A 27,304-nucleotide genomic window follows, 5' to 3' on the forward strand; every position below is an offset into this window, starting at 1 on the left:
TTTATTAAAAAGAAAACTCTTTTTTTTTTACTGGTTGTTGATTTAAAAAAATGACAATTTTGTCCTTTCTGGAGTAACCCACATGCCCTAATTTCTCCTAGTTGTTAACTGAGATATACTAATTTGTGCCAGCAAGCAAAGGGTGGACCAATTTCCGGATTTCCAGGAAAGAGATACACATGATCCAAATCTATGGATCCTTAGATCCTGATCCAAACAGGAAAACCCATTTTCATTCTCTCCTTTTTGAAGTAAATCTGAGATGGAAACGGATATTTCTATCCATACCCGGAAAGTGAAACTCAATAACATCCCTGTCGGGTATGGAAGTGTGCATCTGGAAGAAGAAGGTCCACGATCCATATCAGATCCACAATTCTGGATCCAGACCCGATGAGGCTTGACATGTACGGATATTAGTTGGATTGATAAAAAAAGATGCTCTCTTCTCCTGAATACGATGCATTATTAACGCAAGGCACATTAAACAAGGCCTTTCTCCCGTGCAAATTAAGCTACTAGTTAATATTGTAGGTGCCGACACCAGATCCAGATCCAAAATCCAAAATAAACTTGCCTGTATCAATACAAAACGATAATCACTTCTTATTTTAACTGTTCAATGAGATAACCAAAATTAAAAGAAAATCACAAGAAAAACAACAGAATAATCTCGAATAAATTTAAAAAATAATATTTGGATCCGCCAGTCTTGGTTCGCCGCGTGGTAGACTATATGTGCGTGGACCAATGAGCACCAACACTGATAAACCTGCAGTAAAGATCCATTTTTTAGCACTAGAGGTTCATGTTTACCATGTCTTGTTCTGTTTAAAGAAATGTTTGGTATTGAACTCTTGACCTCCTTCAACTTGCGGTTGCCGCGTACTGCAAATCATAACAATACATTGTATTTTTGTCCTCGTTTCTTTTAAAAATTGCATGAAAACGCGCCAAAGATCACCTCGGATCTAAGATCCAACATATAGAATTGCGGCCCCGGCGAAGATCGTAAGATCCCCCGCGTGGCGGCAGCATTGGCAGAAGCAAAACACAGATTAAGCAAGGCCTGGATCATTAATTGTTTTATGTCTAGTTGCATTAATCAAGTGAGTTGGATGTGGATTATTATATTAGGGCAAGCATCAGTACTGTGAAAAGCTTATAAACTAATAAATGGCACCATAATTTGAATGACCAGTGATTCATAATGTTCTTTTGTTCTTATTCTTCAGTCTCATGTTCGTTGCTCATAGATGGAAATCTTGCAAACGGTCCTGACCATTTGTATCTGGGTGCGCCTCTGATCGGACCCTGATCTTGGTTTGTTCGTCTGGCCAAACTAGGTTAGGTCTAGTTGAGTATGGCGGTTTGAAATGCAACACATAGTTTATGGTATTTTTATAGACAATTTATAGTGCTTTCAGCGACATATTTTTAAACTCTAACCATCCAATAAGCTGATATATATATATATATATATATATAGTCTTTCACTGCATTTTTTGCCTTTTAAATTTACATTTTCTATATCTTTTTCCTTACATATATAATGGGAGGTAGTTTTTTCACCACATTTTGCCTTTCAATTTCATATTTACTTTTTATTTTTATTTTTATTTTTATTTTCCTTACAACAGTCTTGCTCGTTCTAAATTGGTGGATGACGAGAGAACTTGAAAAACTAGTCTCAATGTCAGATTCAACTAACATATATATAACGTCAAAATCAACTGTCAACTATGCGCATGTGCAAGCGTTAGTCGATAATTATGCAATGGACAGACATCGTGCCTCGTGGTATGCCTGCTGGTGGGTCATACATGAAAACCCTGGTCTCATTTGGATTTTATTTAATTTCCTTTATATAATATATCTAAAATTTTAAAAATAATAAATGGGTGTTTGAAAGAAAATAAAAAAATTATTCACTAATATTAAAATATAAAATTATTTATAATTTTTTTGTTTATTAATTTTCTTTTAATCATCTATTATAATAGATGAGACCCCCATCACACATGATATGGTGAGCTTGGATAGCGACAATCATGTCATTCTAAGTCTTCAAATCGTATACTTTGGATGGCTTGAATTCAATAGAGAGAAATAATGCCTTCCTATTCCAAAGTTTTGTCTCAATTCAACGTGGCTTTTACCGACCGCTGCATGTGGAGGGCAAATGGCAGGAAAGAAGTTGTGAATGGTGTTAAGGCAAACATCTGTGATTTAATTTATTTTTTTAATATAATATAATATATATATATATATATATAGTATAACCTTAATTATCTTGGGTTGCCATTCAACTCATAAGGGTCATGATGAACGGTAAAAAAAAAAGAAAGAAAAAGAATATAAACTTATTTAAATAAAAATATCAATCACTATTTTTCTTTCAATAATCTATATTGTAATAGATTAGAAATCCGGTGAACTTGGTTGGCCATAGTCATCATCCAAGTCGCACTCCACATTAAGGCTGGGCATCAGGCCAGGCCGCCAGTGGGGTAGTTAATACTCGGCTTAGGTGGGTCAGATAAAATTTTTAAACATTTATTTTTTAATTTATATATATATATATATAATATTTTATTATAATTAATTATATTTATATATTATTTTATATTAAAAAGTTATTTTTAAATTTATTCGGATTGAGCTAGATTTTGAGTTTTAATAGTCAGGAACGGCCTTGTTTTTGGATGTCGAGTCAGTAAAAAAAAAAAAAAATCATGCCTGAAATCGGTTGAGAGAAATAATGCGTTCGTATTCCGAGTTCCGATCCCAATTCAACATGCTTTTGGCGACCACCACATGTAGAGGGCCGCAAATGGGGAGAAGGAGGTTGTGTGAATGGTGTTAAGGGGAAGAAGATCGGGGATGAAGTCACTTTCTCATGACCTTGCCGTCATAACGTGGGGGTGGGCACTCGCCTGAGTTCGCCGCACAGGGAGCATGCCCATTAAATGCTCTTATCCTCCCAAGATCTAACCTCAACTAAAAATTAAAAAAAAAAATCAATTAATGAGGTTTATTTGATGATGAAGGTGGCACACATGAACAATTAACTATGCTAAATAAAGTCCATTAAATTGTTATATGTATATATATATATATATATATATATATATATGTATTTTATACACTTTTGTGGATTTTTTTATCAAAGTTTATACCAAGAAATTCTCGGGGACGGTTATGATTGAATGTTGGAAAGATTATTTGAACATGTTTCTTACTAAAAAATGGCAAACATTTTGATTGTTGATGTGCTTATCGTTATTTGTTTATTATCAATTATGCCTTAACCAAATTGGGTTCAACGGAGAACAACAAATCTAAATGTTGTCGATTTTTAGTGTTTTATGATCGCTTAATTTAATTTGTTAATTTATTATTAGTTTTATTGGCCATCGACAGATATTTGATAAGTAGCCCAGAGAGAAAGCATCGGGCTGGCTCGATAATTTATCGGGTCCACTTGGTTGGGTCCCATAAACTTGAGTGGGTTCAACAATTTGTTTTTAATATTTATTATATTTATATTTATATATAAATATAACATTTTATTACGATTAATTATATTTATATAATATTTTATATTAAAAATATTTTTTAATTTAATCCAAACGAACCCAAGCCTGATTTTAATGATTAAAGCAACATGAAACCTGAGCTTCGGATGTCGAGCCGGGCTCGTTATGGGCTGAGCCAATAGGGCCGGCTGCTTAAAATAAACATCTTTTTATATGATGGGGCGCCTGTATCTGGAAATAAGAAAAGTTGAAGGTTCGACTTTCCGAATTATTATAAGACGAGTTAGCGAAATTCGAAAATTTCCCGCTCTCTTATTCCCTTCACGGTGACGGGGCGGCAAAAGAACCCGTGAACCACGGCGCGCCACGTGTCCCGCGCGCCCCGTCGGCGAGAGCGGCAAAAGGAAAAGCGAACGGGAAAAAGAGAGCGGGAGAAGTACGGTGGGGCCCGCTTCCTTTTCAAAAAAAAACCCGGACAGAGTTTCCCTTTTTATTTTATTTCTTACTTTTTCATGAATATTAAATTCTTATTTTGATTAATTTTTTTATTTTGGTCAAAGACTGGAACATGATGTTTAAATATAAATATTCTTTCCGGTTGTTTTTTTCGAACGGATTTTTGGTGCTTGGAGCAACTTGAGGGGATCCGTAATTAAGGCCGCTGAACAAGGGAACCAAGATACGCATTCAAAGCATTTTTTATATTTTGAGATATAAATCGATCGGAAATATAAGATAATGCTCAACATGTTGCGACATGTTCCTAGCAACGTTAACGTGGAGGCAACTCTTGCTGTTGAACATGTAAGAAAGAGGGACATTCTATGGGCGTTATTTCATGTGTTTGATTTTCTGTTCATATGATTGATTTTTATTCTATAAAGTTTATGTGATATGGGTCGGCGAAATATGTGCAGTAATTATAAGAAAGTTGTCTGTCTGACTTTTTTTTTTTTTTTTTTTTTGTATAATTCACATGATGTCACATGAAAACTTTTTCCCTTTTAAGATGATATCTGCTATATAACGATATGAGGTGTATAATGTAACTAGTTGGCTTAAGAAGACGATGAGAGCTCGATCATTAATTTGATTCTTGTAAACACTACTCATCCAAGTTGCAAATAATATCAATTGAACCTCATCCACCTATGTCGTGAAACAACTTTGTATTCACGAGGCTGGAAGTTGGAACACTACGTGAGTGTATCATTAATCTATCTAAAATATTATAACAGATTCATAAAACACTAGAACTAGGTGTCCATGAAGTTGCCCCAAATTGTAGAATAAGCTCATGGAACACTTTGTCCATTTGCAAAACAACTCATTTGGAACCCGTAACAATATATTACTGTTTCATTTATTTATCTCAAAAAGTGGGCAAATTCATTGAACAATTTTTAAAATATTTAATAAGTTTAATGGATCTTAAATTCATGGATTTAAGGTCCGACGGAAAGATTCCTGTCCTTGTTCAAACTACAGACTTGAGATCCTGGCAATCTAAGATCGCTAGGAATAAACAAACACACCATTATTGAGTCCAACTAACCGCGCTGCACACCTTGGTTTTGAGAACTTTTTTTTTCCACAATTGTCTTGACTTTAGTCTACCCTTCAAGCCCAATCTACCAACCAAACCTTCTTAAATTTGGTGGAATCTCTCCCCCTGTGTTAATGAGAAAAAGAGAAAGAGAGAGAGTACAGCTCCTACAACATTTGTTTTTAATGATATATTTATCAATTTTTAGCCATCCAGTAATATCTAGTATCCATACATTTGGACTATATATATATATCCACATATATATATATATATCATCAAAAATTATTTGTAGTAGTTGAAAAGTAACGGTGAAACTCCTGAATGAGCCAGTAGATTGAATTTGTTTGACATCAGTTTGATTTTAATGAAAGAAATGAATAAATAAAAAGCATTGTTTGACTTAAAAGATTCGGAAATATCTTTTCATAATCTTCACCACGTCATTATTTAGCTTGTGCAGTGTGCCTTCTAATTGGGCAGCTACTGGATTTTTCATTTTCAAAAGTTGTTACATAATGTTGACATTAATATTAATTCAAGTACAAATCAACCTAACCCTAACTTACTCTTCAAAGGAAAAATATTAAGCTGAGGGCCTCTTAAAAAAATTTCATCAAAAGTAAAACTGATAAAAAAAAGGTAAAAAAATTCCAAGAGACTACACTTAACCAAGAAAGGTTGTTGCTTAGGAGGCATTGTATTTGACATTGGTACTCCCATTATAAGCCTTTATTCTAAAGGTTTATAGAGAGAGTTGATGCCCACAAGAATCGAACAAGAAACTTATCTTATGCGAGCAGCAGTTGGTCTGGTATAATTAGTCAATCCAAATTCCTTGAGACAAAGTCAAAATTATGTCGCGTGAAAGAGCTAAGTGCAAAATTGAAAAACAAGTTTACATTTTTAAATAGATTATGTGATGCAAAAAACATATTTGTTCTCGAGGGGGTTGGCACAATAGTCAGGGTAGGCTGGCGCTTTGTAGGCAGTCAGTTCTTGATTTGAATCTTCAAGGCGTTAAACCACTTGTGTTGCAAAAGGAGAGACGCCGCCACCAATGTACAAGTTAAAGCACAATGGGGGCGACATCATGAGGTACCAAACCAAACCCTTTACCTAGAAAAAAAATGCGGTTGATTGATGAAGCTTCGGCCTTTTTTCAGGTAGTAGGATGAAATGTTCGTCTTGTTCACCTAAAAACCTAATCAAACGTGTTTTGAGCCGATTTTAAGAGGAATAAAAATGTTTTTTTAATTTAAAAAAATAATTTAGTTTGAACATGCTAAAGGTTTTGTGCCTCCTCGCTACCATTTGGCTTTGTCATTATTTCTTCAAATAAAATGAAAAAAAAAATGCACTAACTCCTTTTATCTTTACAGATCAAAAGTATACTCCAGATAAAAATTCCCACAAAATTTATGAACTCCCTTGCATCATGATGCACGTTCCTCTTGCACCTTTCTTCTCTTGAAGCGGTACATTCATGTTTATCACCAGCCCCATTTTGTCCTCTTCTTTTCTATTCTCACCACATAATTAAAGTGAAACCACCAACTTTCTTGGAAGAGGTAGTTACTTAGCACTCGTCATGTCCCACTCCAAGTTATCATTTAAACAAGTTCCAGAAATTTTTGCGAGTTAGATTGGGATCCAAAACTAGTCATAAATGTTATGACATGCTTCATAAAGTATTCCATTAAATATATTAAGATTCAAAATTTAGATATGATTTTATGGGAATCCAGCTCTACCATGTGTCATGCAGGATGTTGTAGGATGATTAAAAATTTAAAAACAGTTACAATAGGAGCATTAGTGATGGTTTATGGTGCAATGATAGTTTATAGTGTTTTTAATGATGGTTTATAATGCTTTTAACTATATAATTTTAATTTTTAACTATCCGACAACATCTAGCAAATGATCAATTTGATTCGTTCCTTACATTGGTTACAGTGTTTCATGATCAAATTCATGGAACATGCACACTATACCCAACCGGTGCATCAAACTCCATCATGCATGCGACTGCACAATGAGTCGAGTCAACTCGAGCTCCCTTCAAACGGATTCGTAAAAGCTTGGTTTGAGCTCGATTTCTATAATATATGCCTAAAATGTTAAATTAGTCAACTTAAAAGCCTATTATGCCTAAGGATGTATAATAAGTGGTTTCAACTCAAGTTCGACTGAAACTCACTCACAAAAACTGGATTTGGACTAGACTTGTAGAAGTGCATAATATACACTCAAAATATTAAATGAGTCGAGTTCGAGTTGAAACCCATCCACTTTAATTTGCGCTGCGGGCCATGGCCACATGGCGGTGGGGCCCAGAGATGTGACTTTTGCACCAGCCGCCGTGGGTCCCCCATGGCCTACAAAGGAGAAGTGGGCCCATCAGAGAGTTATTGTTAGCTCTTGTGCATCTATTGCACGTGCCTGAGTCAAACCGGTCACGTGCATAGACATGGGAACCGATATCCCCTCCATGCCATGTTGCAGCTCCATCCCCACATGGGTTGTTTTATTTTTTATTTTTTATTTTTTAATTTTTTTTGGGGGCTTAAATTAAACTAGAATCGATCCAAAACCAATTGGATCCAATTGCTAGGTATCCAACTTAACACACTGAATCTGGATAAAGAGATGAATCCAATCTATGTTGGTCTTGTTATAAATTTCATAACTAAACCTATTGGAGCTTATAACCTCAACTTCTAGATATCAACCATTAAGAGTGGGCATCCAGTGAGGGGCAAAGCTAGTTAGGCGAGTTAAATTAAAGTTTTTAAATTTTGATTAAGGCTGAAATATAATTTTTTAAAATTTTTATATAGAACAAATGAAATTTTTTAAAATTTATATATAAATTTTTTTAAAATTTTTTTGAATTGGGCCAAGACCCAAACGAATCCTACCTTGGCTCCGCCCCTGCATCTAGTGGGTAGCCAATGAGCTTCCGGGTACCTGACCTGGGTCGGGCCAAGCCGCACTCAAGCTGTAAAAAAACGGCCTCAGTCAGCACAACAATTTTTCTGGCTTAACTTGTGCCCAAATATATATATATATATATATATATATATATATATATATATATATATATATATATATATATATATATATATATATATACATCAGGTGGACTGGCCTGAGCCTAACACTTTTGAAGATGCTCATGTAGTGACTACTTTTGAGAGATGAAGAGCAGAACAGATTTGTACGAAAAACAGTTTAGATAAGGATTAGCATATGCGATTGCTTTGTATAATTCAATTAGTGTGACAGTTGAATATAGCATTTGATGTATGATTTAATGTTAAGTCAAGCGAATTTTAATATTCATTCATACCCTTCATTATGTGATAAAATGTGGACCAAGTGTGCATGAGAAACTGGAACTTTGAATTCCATAGGCCCTTGAGCATGTAAATAAGTCTATTATATATCCCAAGATAGTTTGCGAGGATTTGTTTTCTGCTTGAATTTTTGAATTGGAAAACACAATTTCGGGGTTGTTTGTGAACCTGTTTGAAGCAGGTTCATAAAATAATAGAATCTTAATTTTTGGAATAGATCCAACTGAATCGCTCATAAATCAGCCAAAATTATTAAAAAAATCATTTTTAAAAGATTAAATGAAAAACCCGTAATAATATTGAAAAACCAAAATTTCTTAAAATAACTTGTTAAATAGTTAAAATTTGATTGGTAGCACCGTTAATTCCAACTCGGCTCCTCACAATTTCATAGGGTTTATTCTGGATCTGATTAATAGTTTGATCCGATTTTATAATACGGAATTAAACAAAGTGCATGTTGTTAAGCTAGTTGGATTTGGACCTGATTGCTAGTGAGATCTGATTTTATAAGGGCATCAAACAACATGCTATTAAGCTAGTTGGATCCAGATTCAGTTGTACATAATCCTATATTATCATCGTCTGATTCCAGAGATGACTAAACTAGATCTGCATGGATTGGATCTAACAAAAATAGACAAATGGTGCCGGTCCGTGGTTCATTAAGTTCCGAGCATAATATCGGTCTGGATAATACTGGACCCACAGAAGTGACATCCATATCCAAGTTTCATGAACTCGAGTGCCTTCTAATGTTTGAAACGAGACAAAAGTAGGCGAAGTTCATGAACTCAATCTCATCTGGATTTGGCATGATCTCAAGGGTGGCAGAACTTCATGACCTGTCGTAGTCTGATCTTTGTGGTGCAAATTTTCCTCATGTAATTGAAAACGTGGAGCTCATAAGTTCCAGATATTTTAAAACTTGTTCGAAGTTGAAAGTATAAATGACAAATCTCCATCCCTCAAAATCAATGTGGCGCTAGTCTCCGAGCCAGAACAATTGGTTGGAATATATATATATATATATATATATAAAGTCAGAAAAAACATGTTATTTTCAAAAAAACGCAAGAAAATTAAATGCCGTTAAAAAAATGCATTTTTTTTGGAAAAAAACATTGAAAAATGAAAACACGTTTTTTTGTTTTTGTTTTTTTTAATGCCAAACAGTTTTGTTGCAAATCTACTTATCTTTTGATATTTGTGTTACTAGTTTCTCACTTATTGTATTTTTTTCTCTATTTTTAGTTTTTTTTTTTTTTTTAAAAAATTTACCATATTTTTCTTGGTTTTTGTCTTTTTTTTTTTCAAGTTCACCTTATTATACCCAAGAAAAACTAGCTGTTTAAAACTTCCAAACTTCATTTGTGACTATGATATATATATAAAGATAAACGTTCTAGAAATAAAGAAATCTTAAGAGACTCACCATGCGGCTCCACCACTGGCGTTAGATATCTCTGCCAGAGTGTTTGATAGGTGTGACTTTTTTTTCCTCTCGTCATTGTCACAACCCAGTGTGCTAGTTCTCAAAACATAAAAGGTCCCAAAGCATGTTTTGTGAATCCCAGAGATGATGAACACAGAGAAAAGCAGTGACATCTCTTAGGTGTGGTGGAACTAAATTGAAGAAGCTGCTGACTTGGCAGGTCGGCCCCGATTCAACTGAATCGGTTGCGATTGGATAAGAAAAAAGACTGGAGATTCTCCAGGATGTGGCCGGCAGAAGCTGGTTGCTCGTTGGATCTAGGATGTTGCACGTATGTTATAGTTCGCAAACCTGCTGATTCAAGTCGCGAGTCACCTAAGTCGATTAGGGTCGTCCATTTACTGGGTCATAACTCGGGGCCAGTTAGCTATGTTCGTTAACTAATTACATGTTTTATACTAAAATTTTTTATTTTTTGATTTGTGAAACACCACAAAAGTTACCAAGTAGACCCAAATTGTTCCCATGTGTATAGTTGTCAGCACATGACACAAATACCCATGTTATAGATTATTCAGTTTTAGTTGATGAAAAAATAAAACATGAACTCCCCATAAACTTTTCTTCTTCAATCTATTTATAAAAGAAATGCAGCATCAAAGTTTGTGACATAGCCCAATCAAGTTTCCAAGTCAACTCTCTAACCCAATTATCTAGTTTTCAGTTGATTCTAGTCCAAGTCATAGGTCTACCAACTATGCCTTACACTACAAACAAGAAGACAGTGTCAAACTGATGGAAAGCCAAATCCAAATTATTAGAAAGTGACCAACTTAAGTAAAATCATCCTATTCAACACTACCTGGCAACAAAAATAATTTGGAACTGACTCTTATGATTCACTTGATCAAAAAAACATGTTTGGCTTTGAGATGCAGCAAGGAACACATAATGGTAGGTCAGAAGTCATAGCATGTGAAGAGCACCCTAATTATGAGCAACAAAGCAGCCAAGAGTTGGTTCTTTTGTTGTCATGGCGGCAGGGCTGGAGACATAATTTTTTTTCATGGAACACTAAATATACGGTTAACAAATTTTTAATTGATCATGGAGCAGTGACCTTGATCTCATGGGGCTACTCCATAAAATTGGACCCACGGCCACCAAAATTTCAATACTAAATTAATGTTTCAAAGAATGGGCTCCATGCCCAACGGAGTCCGCACCTCCCTCCGCCCCTGGGTGGTGGAGATCATGAATTGTGGTGGGTGAGTTTTCTTGTTTGTTGTAGGAGAGTTTGGAACCATGAATTGCATGTTAAATGATCAATAAAATACAGACTGCAGGGTATGAGCCATGCCCAATAAACTTTTTTCCCTCAGTGGACCCACTTCATGATTAGTGTTGCAAACTAGTCGAACTCGTGACAGCTAGCAAAATGCACCAAAACTTGACATCAACTCCATATCAAATATTGTGAGGAATCTTTGAGGGTTTAAAATGATGATTGCTAAATGATTGGTTGTATTGGTTTCTAGCTTTTTTCCGAAGTTAAAACAAAAACTAATAGGGAATGGGTACGGATCCGTCAAAATAAAGGCCCGAGCCCATAATGAAAGTGGGTCGAGTCGTGACACAAGATGTAAACAGAGGGATGCCCAAGGCAAAGACAAAGCCACCTCCTCCTTTCTAATGCCTCCTAGGTCTAGGACTGCATCGGTGCATGAACGTAGTTCCGGTGCACCGTTTCAAGTTGTGACCCACCTCATGTTGCCTTTGAGCATACCACTCATAGGAATATAACATATATACGACATGAGACATTTACTCTCGCTAACCCAACCAGCTAAGCTATGCCCTTTGAGGTAACAAAATCTTCGAATAAAATTCGGGCCACTCACAATCCTCATATTCATAATAGGACAACTAGGGCTAGTAGTGGCAACAGGACGGAAAGTGCTAATACAGTACTTGAATTTGGATCCGTCACATCTTTCATAAGAAAAAACCATTTTAGCTTCCACCTCAAAGTCAGAAATTACTGCATATTATTCTGAACTTAGTTCAGGTAAAAGTATTCGGTCTATCAGTTTTATTTTACAAAGGTGTTTGGTGGGAAGAACAATGTGTTCTTGGACGCAATCGTCTATAACATTTGTTTGAAAGACACTGTTTCTTCTTCTAAGAAATATAGTGTAACTATTTATCACGCTTTCTATATTAGAAAAATGTGCTTATGTGGTTTAATAACATATGTTGCAAAAATGTAGTGTTCATATTATCAAATGCTCTTTTGTTGGTCCTATCCAAACACTTAACTGGATTTCGTTTGTAACACGGCTGTAGGCCTGAAGTAATGGTACCGGGTCCAGACCCAGATCTTCTTTCTTAAAGAGGGGGCTTCTCAAGGAGATCATGATAAATGATTTTGAATCCGGTCCTTGATATAGGTTAATTTATCATAAGAATCTACGGAGTTGTAGAAGCAAAAGAAAAACATTAGTAGTGAAACCCTAATTGCAGTACTTAACCCGCCGCATGATTCAGATCGTTGGTCTAAAATTTCAACTGGGGACTGATCCACGGATCCAGATTTTTTCAGAATTCCTAATCCATTTCTCGAACCAAATTTGGATACGGATCATGCACTAATTGGCTCCCATATTTGAAAATCAAACCCAGATTCAGATTCAGCTTTGGGGAAGTGCCTAGCGCATTTGAATCTAATGCATGATCAGATCCAATTTCTTTGCCAGATCTGACAAAACAGATTTGAAATCGGATCCTTAGGTATCTATATCCCTAATGAAAGGTGGGTCAACATTGGGATCAGATATTAAGTATAATGTCAGATTCATTCACAATCTCTACAGAATCATTTAGGGGACCAACTCGTTTCTGAAAGAAAGAATATATTAGGAGCCATGAATGCCAACTACCATATAATCGGGAGATCACAATAATGCAGAGAATGCTAATTTATTATGGTACAAAAATTTGGTGCATTATGTAATCAATGCAGAGTAGATGCTCTCTCTATGGAGAAGAAGAGACAGAGGGTCACTTCAAACGCTGACTTGAGGGCACTGTTTAATGACGACAAAACAAATGAACTTTTTCATTTCATGTCTAACCTGTTTGCCTGTAATTGCAAAAGTGATCTACAATTTTTTTCAATAAAACCGTCTTTTTCATAAAAAAATAAAACAAAAGAGAGGCTGGAAAAACAAAAAAGTTGGCTGCAATCTTAGACGCCGACGAGAAACCACTCACAGAGAGGCCGAAACCCTCCCCCTTCTCCTTTTCCCATAATATAAAGATATTTTGAGATCTGGGTGGACCCATCATATACATGTTAATTAGAGTGTCATATTGCTTTCGTTTGCGGTATAAAAATGTAGTATCCTTGATAATTAAATGGCTAACCATGCTACCTTTCACCTGTGAGTTTGACTAGCTATGTTACATCCCTCAAAAAATCCCTCAAAAAAACCCTGGGCTCGAGCTGGCCCCGGTGGGTTTCATAATTTATTTTTATTTTTTATTAATTTATACATAATTATAATATTTTATTATAATTTATTACATTTATATATTATTTTTATATTAAAAATGTATTTTTAAATTTAATCGGACAGGCCCGGGCTGGGCTGAGGCTCGGGTTTTTCGAGCCGAGCCTAGCCCAGTTTTTGAATGTCGGGCCGACTCGGGTTCGACTCCTTATCGGGCCGGATCGGCCCGATGCCCAGACTTATCAAAGATAGCTGCCATCTTTTTATAATATTGTTTCATATAATTAAGTTACCTTTTTGCCCTTTTAAGTGACATATTAGAAATTGATAAGAGTGGAGAAATGTAAGAAAGGGGAGAGAGTGGGGTTAAATGAGAACGATTTCTCTGTTATGTCGTAACATAGGAAAACATGCTTTCATAGTTTAAACCTAAGGGGTATTTTGGTCATTTTATTGAAAGATTTTTTGACCCACATCATTTTTGCCTTTGTAAAGAAGTTTCCATTTAGTTAATAAGGGTATTTTCATCATTTTGGGTCTATAACACATGGCCCCTTGTTATGAGCCATAAAGACACCCTTGTTTTAAAAAATCATAAAGAGTGGTTCCCTTTTGGGAATTATAGGTTATGAGGTCCTAAAAGGGAAACTTCCCAAACTGAAACAATAATTGCCCTATATGTGGCTGATGCTGTGAAGGCAAATGCTGGAGTCCCCAAAAAATTTTGTGATCTAGATACCAGACATTAACTAAACAACAATGTAAATTTCATGATCTTGGGCACCTTTTTCATGCTGCCAAACAGCCTCACCTATGCCATTATTTCTCCCTTCACAGGAAGAGAACTCCAGGATCCCAAGTTTCACGCTGGGCAGGAACATCTAACTATCTAAGATCATGATACTGGTTCATTTTCTTCCAGAAATGTGAACAGTCAAATAGATCATGATTTTGGTTCACAAAAAGCATGATATTGTTCCTACAAGAAGGTCCAAACAAACGTGATCAGTGCAAGTAGCTTTGTAGAGTAATCTGGGTCCATCCCCAAGGGTTTGAATGGGTCAGGCCTGGCCTGGTTATCGGGATTACTGAACCCAAAATCGACTCATTTAGACTAATCATTCCTGAGTTGGATGACACCAGCTGAAACAGAATATAGATCTTAGAGGTTTCAAATTCGATACTGAATTCAGGTTTAGGTTCAAGTTGAGATTTGGTTCCCGTGCAATAGCTTTTATTTGTGCCCGATCCGGATTTGGTCATCGAATCCGACAAGACAAAAGGAAGTTGGATTTGTTTGGATATCTACACAGAATCTGAACCATTCTTGAGTAAGTAGGAGGAGTATTTCATCTTACCACCCCAGACGAGAGCTGAAGCCTCGATGCAACTCCTCGGCTACTTAAAATATAGGTCCTGCTTTCGATGCCTCAAAATATCGCTTCCATCGTGCTTCAACTTGTGGGTCGATAAACCCGTTTTTGCAGCCCCATTTCAATTAAAATCAAATGTACCCTCTAAGGCTGCGCACCGGGTTCCCGGTACCTGTGCTGGCTCGATAAGCTCGATTTGGACTCGATAATTGGTTTTTTAAAATTTTTATTAATATATATACATATATTTTATATTTAAAAAAGTATTTTTAAATTTACTAGGGTCGAGCTCGGGCTCGGTTTTTTCAAATTGGGTCGAGCTTGGGCTCAGGTTTTTCGAATTGGGTCGAGCCCGAACCTAGTTTTTGAATGTTAGGCCAGCTCGGGTTCGACTTGTTATGGCCCGTCCGGGCCCGGCCAGAGGCCCGTGCTTAGTCCTCAATCTTACCAATCTGCTATGGTCAAATTTCTTTATGGCAAGGTGGCGAAGTACAGAGTAGAGCGGGTAATCGGTGAGAAAATGACTTCTTGTGTCCACTTAAGGGGTGAGGTCTACTCGCAAGAATTATCGAGCCGACAGAACGTCACAAGTTTCAAACCCCACAATGAATGCGCTTACTTTCACCTAATCTTCTAATCCTACCTAATCTGTACTGCCGGATCATACGTTGATTAAGTTCAGTATATAAATGTTGTATTAATAGTTAATAAATACTGTTAAGTTCTTGCCAAAATGCATCTTCATCGTCCTTTTTTAGTCCAAAAACAATTACAAAAAGCCGCTTGAGCAGATAACAAATTACTGCTCAACTTGTACCGAGGAGGTTCCGTGAGCCTCGGGCCGAAAAGCAATAGGGATGTCAACGGATCGGACTCGGATCTAATATATTCTTAATCATATCCATTTTTTTGGATATTCACATGTCCGAATTCGAATAAAGAAAAGTCATCTCCGAATTCAAATCCAAATCCGATTTTATATTATGAATCCGATTTTTATATTTATATCTGAATCCAAATCCAAATTTTGACCTCGATTTTGTCAATTTCCAAAATTTAATAGCATTAGATACAAGATGTTTGTCTAAAAATGAATCTGGTCCATATCTAAATCCGATCGAATATTTATGTATATCTGAATCCAAATCTGATCGGATGCCATTTATTAAATCCGAATCCGATCCAATTTCTTAATCGAATATTTAAATTTTTGTTCATATCTGATTTTTTCAGATCGGTTCGGTCGGATATCTAATTCAAATAGAATATATTGACATCCCTAATCAGCAATGAGTGCCTACCTCCCTTGTGCCAGTGGGTGGGTCCAGTCTACTAGCTAACGTGCACTATGGACCCTAGGAAAAGAGAAGAAGGTGGCGGAGGGGTTTGGTTCTAGTGGTAGATACTCACTCAACTTTCTTCTAGCAGAAAATATTAATTTTTTAGTACAAAATAAGAATAATATCTTTGGTGGTGCGCTAAGGAATGTATGGTTCATTAAGAAAGGCATTTTTTTATATATAAAAAATTAATGCTTTCTAACAATAGGTGGCTCTTTGATATATATATTTTTTTATATGTTTAGCGCATATATATATATGAACTTTTAAGTTGAGTAGTTATTTGTTATTTGCTGAAACGATAAACACCATTTCTTTCCATTTTTCTCAATTGAAGAAAAATAATTAAAATATTTGTATTGATTTAAGGAAAATGCTTATCTAAAGAAGTCTATAAACCTGTACCGGCTGTAGGATAACATATCCGCAATGCAGGACAATATTAACAACACTTTTTGGTTTCTCAGCTTAAGATATCTCTTTCTATCACCTTTTGCTTGAATGCTCACCGCTAAGCATTTAATAGAAAGAGAAAGGACATTGTTTGAATTGTCTCAAAAGTTGGTCGTCAATATTTAGTTGCTTCTATATGTCTGTCTGTGAATCCTAGCTATTTGAATTTCTAACTGTTGGAGTAATCTTTTTCTTGCCTTGCGAGTATGCAAAAAGAAAGCCAAAGAAGGATCAGTTCATGAATGACTGTAGATCCTTCAGGCCCCCAAGATGCAGATACCAAGGAAATGCAGAGGAAGACTAACAACTTGGAACATTCACTTGGGCATCATAATGTTCAAAAGAGTAAAAAACTGGCACTCTTGCACCAACAGAACTGGCTAAGAAGTTTTATAGAGATGGCAGGCAACTCATCAACTAGCATCTGCCACAGGAGCATCATTTTCCTTATCGAGCAGCATGTCAAAGGCTCCAAAAGGACTTCTGCATTTGAATTCATGACTAATTAATGGTTCTTCAGTGAACTTCAGTTCATTTACAAGGAATTCTACAAGCAATTGAATGACTATATCATTGATGTGACCTGTGAAACGTTCATTTGAAGATCAAGCCCAAGAATATCTTACTAGATCATGATTTTGCACCAAAGATTTCTGGTTTTGGCTTAGCAGAATTGAATGGAAATGAAAAGAATGGGGTTTGTATTGCAGCAGGAAAGGGCACAATAAGATATATTTCACTGGAGATGCCTAAATAATATCTCCCAGAAGTTTAGACCTTTAGACTTGACATATTTGGAACCAGAAAACACAAAGAATCAAATGTTGGCATTTCCAGTGAAAGCTTGAAGGAATTGGAAAAGGAAAACTATACAAAGGTAACAGTGACGGCATTGATGGAACTGTTGAAGGGAAAATTATCTCACTTTTGGGTTATAGTGCTCTGGTACCAACTGATAGGATCTGACCTTGTAACGACCAAGAAACTGCCGAAGACTGATCCTCCTCCCAAGATCTCTTGGAGTGGGATGCTAGGTCGGCTAAATAATTAAGCCTTACAAAATTTTTCCCTAGCCGGACAGCAACCCCGGAATGACTCCAAGGTCAAGGGTACAAGTGGGTTTCCCAGCCCAAGTTACAGCCTGCTACAAATGCTAAGGGGTTTGATGCTTAATACAAGCGTATGCAATACATTAATCACTCACTTCACTCCCCATACATGAAAACCATTCCACATACACCCTATCATCTCTAGGTGTCCAAACCACACCCAGCACCCTTAGGTAGGCTCGCGCAACCCAGGACTGTGCCTTTGGCTATTTATGCCTTGGAGGAGTCCCTACCGCTTGCTTGGCCAAAGGCCGGTTGAAAACAAATACTCCCTCCCCGATTCTATTGGGAGTTACAAGCCTCACATACCGGGGCCTCACCCGGCATCTCCACGCGGCAATTAGCTCGGAGAATGTCAGCAGAAGCTTGGGCTGCTCTTTCGAATTCAGCTCGCTTCTAGTTCAGCAGCTGCTGCCCCGATTGCTCCGAGCTTGAGACAGCAAACAACAAATCACTGTTCTAATAATGCAGCTAGAGCAACATACAAGAGGAGGAAATGCATCACCGTGCTCCAATATTGCCCCAAGTGTTTGATGTTTTGGGGAGGCAGGCATCAGGTACGCTGATAGTTGTCTTCTCCTCTTGTTAATCGCGACAGACTAGCGGCTATCGCCTTCCTCTTGACAGCAGCTGGTTTGGTCGTCTCCTTCCACAGTGAACAGCAGTTTATCTTAGACAATGGCAAAGATATTTCAGAAGGGATAGGGAAGTCACCAGAGGACAATTTAACCCCTGTCTTTGTAGCGAGGAGAGGGAAGCAATTGCCAGAATGCGCCGGCGAACTCAGGTGACTCCCTTGCGCCGCTTGTGACTGTTTTGGTCCTAAGGCGACAGCTCCTGTCCGCTACCGATTATGTCCAACAAATATAAGACAGAAATTACTGACAGATTTGGAATTAATGACAATAATTTCTCATGTTTGAATGCATCACCAGAAAGTAGAAGCAACCCCAAACAGTGACATAATTGGGGGAATGATGGTCGGAGGCACCGATGAACATGAGAAATTCCCTACTTTAGTTCTGGTTTTGTGTCTATCAGCCGGACAGTGACTTCTTCCTTGATTAAGGATTAGAGGACAACAAATATCAAATTCTCAGTAAGAGTATGAAATGATAGACCAAACATTTATAGAATTGTCACCGAATTTTATCAGAATCCCAATTATTGATGAATTGGGGGCATAAAGGAGGCTCGGCCTCGAAACAGAATCCAGCAGCGTCACACGTTCAGGTGGAACTTGGAAAATCTACATATTCATAATCCGAGTTCCAAAAATTCTAAAATCTTGTGGAAATGTTTTGTGAACACTTGGGAACCCGAATTGATTGATACCACTCGATTCTGGCAATATCATCTCCGATCATCATCGCCAAGTGAAGAAAACAACAATCAATGAATGGCGATGGGAATTTGTTGATCAGAGCACCTGTTTGGTCGATCTAAGATCAACGTTAGACTATTGTCGGAATAGCGATCGAATGCATCAGAATCCCGTCAACACCTCCTGATTGCTCGATCCTTTGATCTAGATCGAAATGGACCGATCTACACGCACGTTAGACTGGGCTTGTCGGAATCATGGGTGTGTCAATGTCGTTACATCAACCTTTATCAGAATCTATGACTTCTTCAACTGATAGTATCAGTGGAGATTCAAATACTAACCTGAACTGAAGAATCGCCGGTGGTCGATGTTGCAGGGTCAGAATCTATCGCCGAGTCTTCAGCCTCTGTTGCCCTCATTTGCAACTCCCGGTGGTGATTGCAGCCTCTAACCTCCTCTATGATTGGGGAGATTACACCGTCAGCCACTCTACAATGTCGAACTGGGAATAAGCGATGTCTGAAGCTTCTAATAGCATTTTCCGGCCACCGCTCCAGTGAAATTTTTGGCAATGATCCCTCCTGGTGACAATGACTAGAGAAAGATGTCTTTGTTGCAAGACAGTCACCAGAAAGAAGAACTCAAAACTTCATTAATTATCAGATAAGGTTATTACACACAATTTCATCTTTTATAATGCTGAAGTGTCCCGGGTCAAGTCTGTTGTCTCGGTCTGAAACGATACAAAAGAAACAAAGCGAAACAAAAACAAATTCTTGAACTGTCTTGGGCGTCTTGACCCGCACCTGCTCAGGTTGCCTGAGGTCGGGTTGAACTGAGTGATTTGCCTTTATTCGATAGACGCTCAGCTAGGCTCTTCCCCCACCCCACTTAGGTTCACCATCGGCTTCTCTCCTCAGTTGGTCGTTGATGCTCTGACCGCAATCGTTGACCTGACTCGCTCCTGCTCTGCTCTTGTTTCCAGTCTCATCACCTTGACCGACTGGGTGCTGATCTCCATGGTCCGTTGCTGGGTCTAAATCCGATCGCTTCTAGAGTTCAGACTTACCCTTGCACTCTATGTTACCGGGGTGTGGCAGAATTGGACCCGCACCCACGTCGACGCGGTGCGGGTGCAGATTCGGGTGCGGGTGCAACCTAGATTCGCACCCAAACCGCACCTAATGAGCGTGTATGTGGTACGTTTGGATCTGGTTCCGGATCGAAACCAGATCCAAACCAAGTTCATCTAAAGGCGTGTACGTGGTACCTTTGGATCTGGTTTTGGGTTGAAACCAGATCCAAACCAAGTTTAAGGCGTGTACGTGGTACGTTTGGATCTGATTACGGGTCGAAACCAGATCCAAACCAAGTCCATCTGTAAAAAGTTAAACTTTTCTCACTCGTCGAGGTCTGCCACCACGCTGAGCCTCACTTTGTTGTCTGCCCTTGGTGTCCTCGGCCTTGACCACAACCTGTTGCTTGCGGCAATTAACCTCACTAAGATCTCCACCTAGGGCAGCTGCTAGCCTCATCTTGTCGTTAACCTCGCTAGGGATTTGGCCTGATGCGATGCTCTCCTCGCTTCAGCTCATCGCGCCCGGAAAGGGCGTGCGGCCCTTCCCATGCTGTAACCTCCTTCGGCGTCTTTGGCTATGCATCCCACGGCAGTGCTCATCAATCCTCGACCACGCTCCTCATCAGCTGGTATGCCCTGGCCGCGACATCTGCATCACACGATGTCCCGCATTCTCTTTAGCCTCCGTATGTGCCCGACTGCACTTGTCAACACTTTCAGCCTCACGTGACTGCGCTGGGCGCTCTTCTGCCACTTGGTTGGCACGACCCATTGCCGCTCTCGGCTGACTCCTCACGGTAACCTCACTTTGGCTAACTCCGCCTGCATCATCCTGTTCGACTTCCACAGTAACCACACTTTGATTGCGACCCTCGACATCAGCTGTCGCACCTATAGCCCATCCTGTGCCGGCTATCTGCTCGGCAGTCTCGGCACATTGCAGCTTGGCTGTGTCCTCTACTTCATCCTTGGCGGCGGTCTCGACACTGCTTGCCGTTGTGACTATGGCTTCGAATTCGACAATGCCTTCGGCGACGGCCGCGATCATGCTAGCGCCAGGTCTTTCGGCAGCCTCTTCGGCGGCATTCGATAATGCTCCAAGTAGGTTGGTATTAGATCCACCCTCCTTGGATTGGGCTTGCCCCCAAACTCGTACACGAGAAAGACAATGTACAATATCGTCCAATGCATCCCACAAGGTACCTTTATCAAGCCCCTCTCACTCAACCAATACCTCTGATCTTGGCTACCCATTACACACCTCCTATCGATGTCGTAATATCTGGTAAGGTACAGGTTGCTGATTAGGAACATCTTTAATCTTAGTTGGCAAGTCTACATGGTGTGGTTTAAGCTTAGTAACATGGAGAATGGAATGGACTTGCGCAGTGGCTGGCAAGGCTAGTCGATACGTGGCTTTTTCTATTTTCTGTAGCACCCGAAATGACCCATAATATTTCAGCAACAACTTAGGATATAGCTGCCCCATCAAGAATCTCTGCCTCATGACTAACCATTTCAGCCAAACATAATTACCTAAAGCAAATTCCATGTCCTGTCTTTCCTTACTGAAGACCTGCTGCATTTGGTTATTGGTAATATTTTGTCGTAGAGAGTTGATGATCTCATTGCGGTTCCTTAACTCGTAGTGCACTGTATCATCCAGCGCGGTGCCTCCTTTATAGTATGGAATGAATGGTGGAGGATAGCCGTATAGAGCCCCATGAGGACTAATTTCGATGGTAGAATTGGTACTTGAGTTGTAAGGCCACTCAGCCCATGACAAGTACCTAACCCATGTACTCGGCCTATCCTCGGGGAATAGGGTTGCACAACGAGTCGAGTCAACTCGGGTCGAGCTCGACTCGTTTATAAATGGGTCGAGTTCAAGCTTACAACGATACTCGAATAAGTAAACGAATCGAGTTCGAGTTTTAAGAACTCGACTCGTTTATACTCGACTCGACTCGTTTTTATAAAACCGGTTAAATCTTAAAAATTGATACACCAACTTATCAAAACCGGTTCACCGGTTTAGGGTAAAAATTGGTCAGTTTTTTTTCTCTTCCCATTTCGATTCTTTGGTGTCTCTCTCTTCCATCGACCATCCTCAGTCCTCTCCATGACTCCACCAGTCCGCCGCACACTAGTTCCACCGTCTGGCCGGATTGCCATTGGTATCAGGTATGTTCCCTTCTTTTTCTTGTGCTCTTTCTTTGCCTCTCTCTCTCTCTTAAACTCTCGTGACCTCATCCACACAGGCTCACCCCCACAGGGGCTACACGGAACGACAGCACCACCGTCTGCATTTCCTCCTCCTTTTCCTTCTCTGCCACTGCCACCACCACCAGCTCACCTCCACGCTCTGTCTAACGCCTGATGGTGTCTGCTAATGCCCCTGTCCTTCAAGGGTCAAAGTTTTGAATATCTTGCGTCTTTGCTTTCAAACAAAGTCTTGACTTCATCCTCTTCTTAATCATTTTTCTGCTTTTTATTTTGGCAGAAATCTTAGGATGAGATAAATATTAAGATCGTAATTGCTTCTAGAGGTGTGCTTCTGCTTGTTTAAATTTCTCCATGTATGCAAAATTTCCCTTTCATTTCAAGAGTTCGTCTTACTCATTCATTTTTTCTCTTTTTCCATTTTTCTCAGAAGTTGAAAACAGACTGCTAACAATCTAAATCGCTGTTCTGAAAGGTAACTTCTTCTTTCCCAAGAACTAATAACCATTTCGATTGCTTTTGTCTCATCCTTATGTTTTTGGAGAGCCGAAGTTGCAATAGGCAAGATGTTGGATGTCTTTTTTTGGAGTTACCAAAACTAAATGAGTTACTCAGAGTTAAGCAACTCGGGCTCGACTTTGTATAATCGAGTCGAGCTCGAGCTTGTGTTAGGGAGCTCGACTCGAGTTCGAGCTCGAGCTGGGCAAGCTCGGGGCGAAGCACCTCAAATAGGTCTCCAGTGTTCGGTTTACTACTTCACTTTGCCCATCTGTTTGAGGATGATGGGTTGTGCTAAAGTGTACCTTAGTTCCAGGCAACCTCATAAGCTCTTGCCAAAAGTTACTCAAAAAGATTGAGTCCCAATCACATAAGATAATATATGGAATCTCATACAACTTTCCCACATAGTCCTTGTATATGTTCACCATCAACGGTCCATTGTAATGCCGTGGAAGTGGTGCAAAATGGCTGTGTCTGGTGAGCCTACCCACCACTACCATCACACCCTCTTTACCTTCTGCTCGAGGCATGACCTCAATAAAATCCATCGAGATATCCACCCATGGTTGTGTTGGAATGGGAAGTGCGCACAAGTGTCCCGGTGGTTTCATAGTTTCATGCATCTCTCGTTGACATACTTGGCACTGCTTGATGTAAGACCCGTTTTCATGCCTTCCTACCAAAACTGACATCGAATCCATGCTAAGGTCTTGGCCGCTCCTTCATGGTCTGCTACAACGGTAGAATGAAAGTGTTCCATAAGCTCTCGGGTGAGAAAGGATTCCCGTGGGATAACCGCCCGTCCCTTGCGACATAGAATGTTTCCCTTTTTTGATTGGTTCGAGACAAACCCGACATTTTGTTGCAGTGATGCCTTCCGCAACCAGAGGCTATCCTTAGCATCCTGCTAGCCACCTTTTCGGGTCCTCTTTTATACTCTATCACAAAGTCGTACCTTAATAACTTGGCTAGCCACCTTTGTTGCGTTGGGGTAGATACTCGTTGGCTCATCATATACTTCAAACTGTTGTGGTTACAAACTTTCAACCTAGAAAGTACGGTCGCCATTTTTCCACCGCTAGAACTATAGCTAATAGTTCTTTCTCATATGTTGATAGGGGTCTGGCCCTGCTGGTCAATTCCTTATACATGTACGCGATCGGGTGCCCTTTTTGACTTAGGACTGCCCCTACACCAATGTTGCTTGCATTGATCTCAATGTAAAGACCAACTCTAAGTTTGACAGTGCTAGAACCGGTGCCGATGTCAATGTTATCTTGAGTTGGCTCAAAGCCAGCCTGGATTTTTCTGACCATACAAATGGTCATTTCTTCAACATTTGGGTTAAGGTACGGCTATCGACCCATAACCTTTGATAAATCTCCGATAATAACCAGTGAGTCTGAGGAATCCTCTTAGACCTTTCGGGTCTTCAGGTATAGGCCATCTCTCCACTGCTAACAATTTGTCCAGTTCAGCCCTAACACCACCATGGGATATAACATGTCTCAAATTTTCTACACAGATCTGCCCAAATGTGCATTTTGACATCTTTGCATATGGCTGATTGTCCTTCAAGATTTGCAACACCGTCGTCAAATGCTTCACATGTTGCTCCAAATTTGGGCTGTACACTAGGATGTCGTCGAAAAAGATGAGTACAAAATGCCTCAAGTAGTCCCTAAATAAGTCATTCATGCACCTCTGAAATGTTGTCGGTGCATTTGTCAGGCCAAAGGGCACTACGAGACATTCATAGTGCTCATTATGTGTTCTAAAGGCTGTTTTTGGGTTGTCCTCTTTCATGCGGATTTGGTGGTATCCAACCCATAAATCCATCTTTGAAAAGTATGATGCTCCTGCCAATTCATCTAAAAACTCATCAATGACAGAAATTGGATGCTTGTCCTTGACTATAACTTCGTTGAGGGTGCGGTAGTCAATGTAAAACCGCCATGTGCTGTCTTTCTTTTTAACCAAGAGGACTGGTAAAGAAAACAGACTATTACTAGGTCATATCACCCCACTTTCGAACATCTCTTCAATCAAACGTCCAATCTCAGCCTTTTGACAATGTGCACATCTATAAAGCCTGACACTGACAGCTTTGGCCCCTGTCGTCAATGTTATGCGGTGATCATGCGATAGCTTGGGAGATAGGTTGGTCGGCTCGGCGAAGACTTCTGGAAATTCTCCCAAGACTTGCTGCACACAGCTGGGTATCTCATCACTGTCCTCGGCTGTAGGGACTATGTCTTGCACCATGGAAACCAGCCACCACACTGGCTGCTGCACTACTAGGGTTTTCATCGCCATCTTTGGGTCAACATGAGTCTCGACGTTACTAAAGTGACTTGGCCGTCACCATCCTACTTGGAGAAGGACATCATTATCTCATCAAAGTCCCAAGTAATTCTACCTAAGGTTTTCATCCATTGCATCCCTAGCACCACGTCTACACCCCCTATCAGCAATACAAACAAGTCAACCTTAAGGGGAATTTTCTTCATGACTAGCTTGACTTCTTTGCACACTTCACTACATGATAGGTGGGATCCATCACCAACCATCACATTCAAAGAAGTTTGAGGCCTTGTCTTACATCCGATAGCTTGAGCAATCTCGGTACTCATGAAATTATGAGTAGCTGTCATATCTAAGAGGACTACCACTTGATAATCGTTGATCTTACCAATGACCCTCATAGAGTTGGGTCCATTCGGATCAATTAGGTTGTGACACAAGCCATCTATTTCAGCCAATAAGTCTGAGTCGGTCCTCAATTCCAAGTCGTCAATTAGATCCTCTTTCACTTCCAGTTGTTCCTCCTCTTCCTCTTCGCCGTCCTTTGCCAAGAACATTTTGTAGGACTTACATGTATGTCCACGGTGCCATTTTTTAAAGCAATAGAAGCATAACCCTTTCTTGACCCTTTCAACCCTTTATTGCTGGGTTATGTACTGTGTTTTTGGTGCAGTAAAGGTGGGTTGTGGTACCTCCTTTTTCTTAAAAGGGGACTGAACCCTTATGTCCAGTGGCCTGACCCGATGTGGATCGAACACCTTGTTTTGCTTCTAGTGCGTATAATCTTCTATTCTTTTCTTTGGTGTTTCTTGCTAATCTGAAACATTCCCTTGGGTACCTTGGGTTACGGGGTTGTTGTGAAAGTACTTCAATCTGAATCTCTTCTTTTAAGCCCCCTATGAAAGCACCGATTCGTGCGCCCTCTTGCCAACCCGTCACCATGCAAGCTAGCTTCTTTAATTTGCTTTGATAGTCTTGCACGGATGGTGTATGTTTTAAATCTTCTAACTCCACATCAAAGTTGGCAAAACCCGATTCTCCAAACTGGTTTAAAAGTTCCTACCGAAATAGAATCCATCCTAGACCCAGGTGGTCATGATTTAACCGCCTAAATCTCTGCATAGCTTCGTCTTCGAAGTGCAGCACAGCATATGCCACCCATTGGTCACGTGGTACTAACTGACACTGAAAGTACTGCTCAGCTTTGAAGACCTAATCCTGCGCTTTACGTCCATTAAATTTAGGAAAGTCTACTTTGATGGCAGACATCGGAAAGTCTCCTTGATTTCCTTCCCGTTGGCCACCTTGTCCTACCGGATTTCTCCTTGCTTAATTCGGTCCGAAGTCCTCCTCAAGGTCCTTCCAATTGGGTGCATTTCCTACTGGAATGGGGTTATGGCACTTAATTCATGAACTGTCGTTGTCTGATCTTTGTTGTGCAAATTTCCTCATGCAATTGAAACGTAGAGTTCAAAAGATCCAGATATTTTAAAACTTGTTCGAATTTGGAAGTATAAATTCACAAATCTCGATCCCTCAAAATCGAAGTGGCGGAGCCAATATATATATATATATATATAAAATGTTTAAGATGTCCATTTAGAAATAAAGAAATTTTAAAACACTCACCATATGGCTCCGCCACAGGCGTTATATATATATATATATATATATATATATATATATATATATATATATATATATATATATATATATATATATATATAATGTTTAAGATGTCCATTTAGAAATAAAGAAATTTTAAAACACTCACCATGTGGCTCCGCCACAGGCGTTAGATGTCCCTGCCAGGGTGTTTGATAGGTGTAACTTTCTTCTCTGTGACTGAAAAAACTCTGCCCATTGTTGTGAAAATTGTTTTGTTAATTAAAAAAAGGATCGTTGTGGATTGGGCGGAATGGCAGTCCACTTCAAAAGGATCTCTGGTCATTGTCACAACTCAGTGTGCTAATTCTCAAAACATAAAAGGTCCCGAAGCTTATTTTGTGAACCCCAGAGATGAGGAACACGGAGAAAGGTAGTGGAATCTCTTAGGGGTGGTGGAATTAAATTGATGAAACTGCCAATTCTCAAAGCAGCCAAGAGTTGGTTATTTTGTTGTCGTGGCAGCAGGGTGGAGCCAGAAATTTTTTTCTATGGAACAGTAAATATATAATTAACAAATTTTCAATTGATCATAGA

At 39.2% G+C, this 27,304-nt stretch overlaps 1 protein-coding gene across 1 annotated transcript; it reads right to left on the reverse strand.

Annotated features, from left to right (window-relative positions):
• Window positions 1-17,244: 17,244 nt before the first annotated feature.
• LOC116248933 (uncharacterized) lies at window positions 17,245-19,655 on the reverse strand. The gene is made up of 2 exons (XM_031621976.2): window positions 19,338-19,655; window positions 17,245-18,513 (listed from the first exon to the last, which is right to left on the reverse strand). Exons 1-2 carry the CDS (start codon window positions 19,413-19,415, stop codon window positions 18,223-18,225), a joined length of 369 nt encoding a protein of 122 aa, XP_031477836.1. The 5' UTR covers window positions 19,416-19,655; the 3' UTR covers window positions 17,245-18,222.
• Between the last annotated feature and the right edge of the window lie 7,649 nt (window positions 19,656-27,304).

This window comes from Nymphaea colorata, chromosome 1 (assembly GCF_008831285.2).
Source record: "Nymphaea colorata isolate Beijing-Zhang1983 chromosome 1, ASM883128v2, whole genome shotgun sequence".
NCBI classification, from domain to species: Eukaryota; Viridiplantae; Streptophyta; class Magnoliopsida; order Nymphaeales; family Nymphaeaceae; genus Nymphaea; species Nymphaea colorata.

Coding starts and splice junctions, on each gene's coding strand:
- LOC116248933 (XM_031621976.2), bottom strand. CDS start 19,415: ATGAGGGCAACAGAGGCTGAAGACTCGGCGATAGATTCTGACCCTGCA. Junction 18,514..19,337: donor CCGGCGATTCTTCAGTTCAG/GTTAGTATTTGA, acceptor CATAATCGGTAG/CGGACAGGAGCTGTCGCCTT.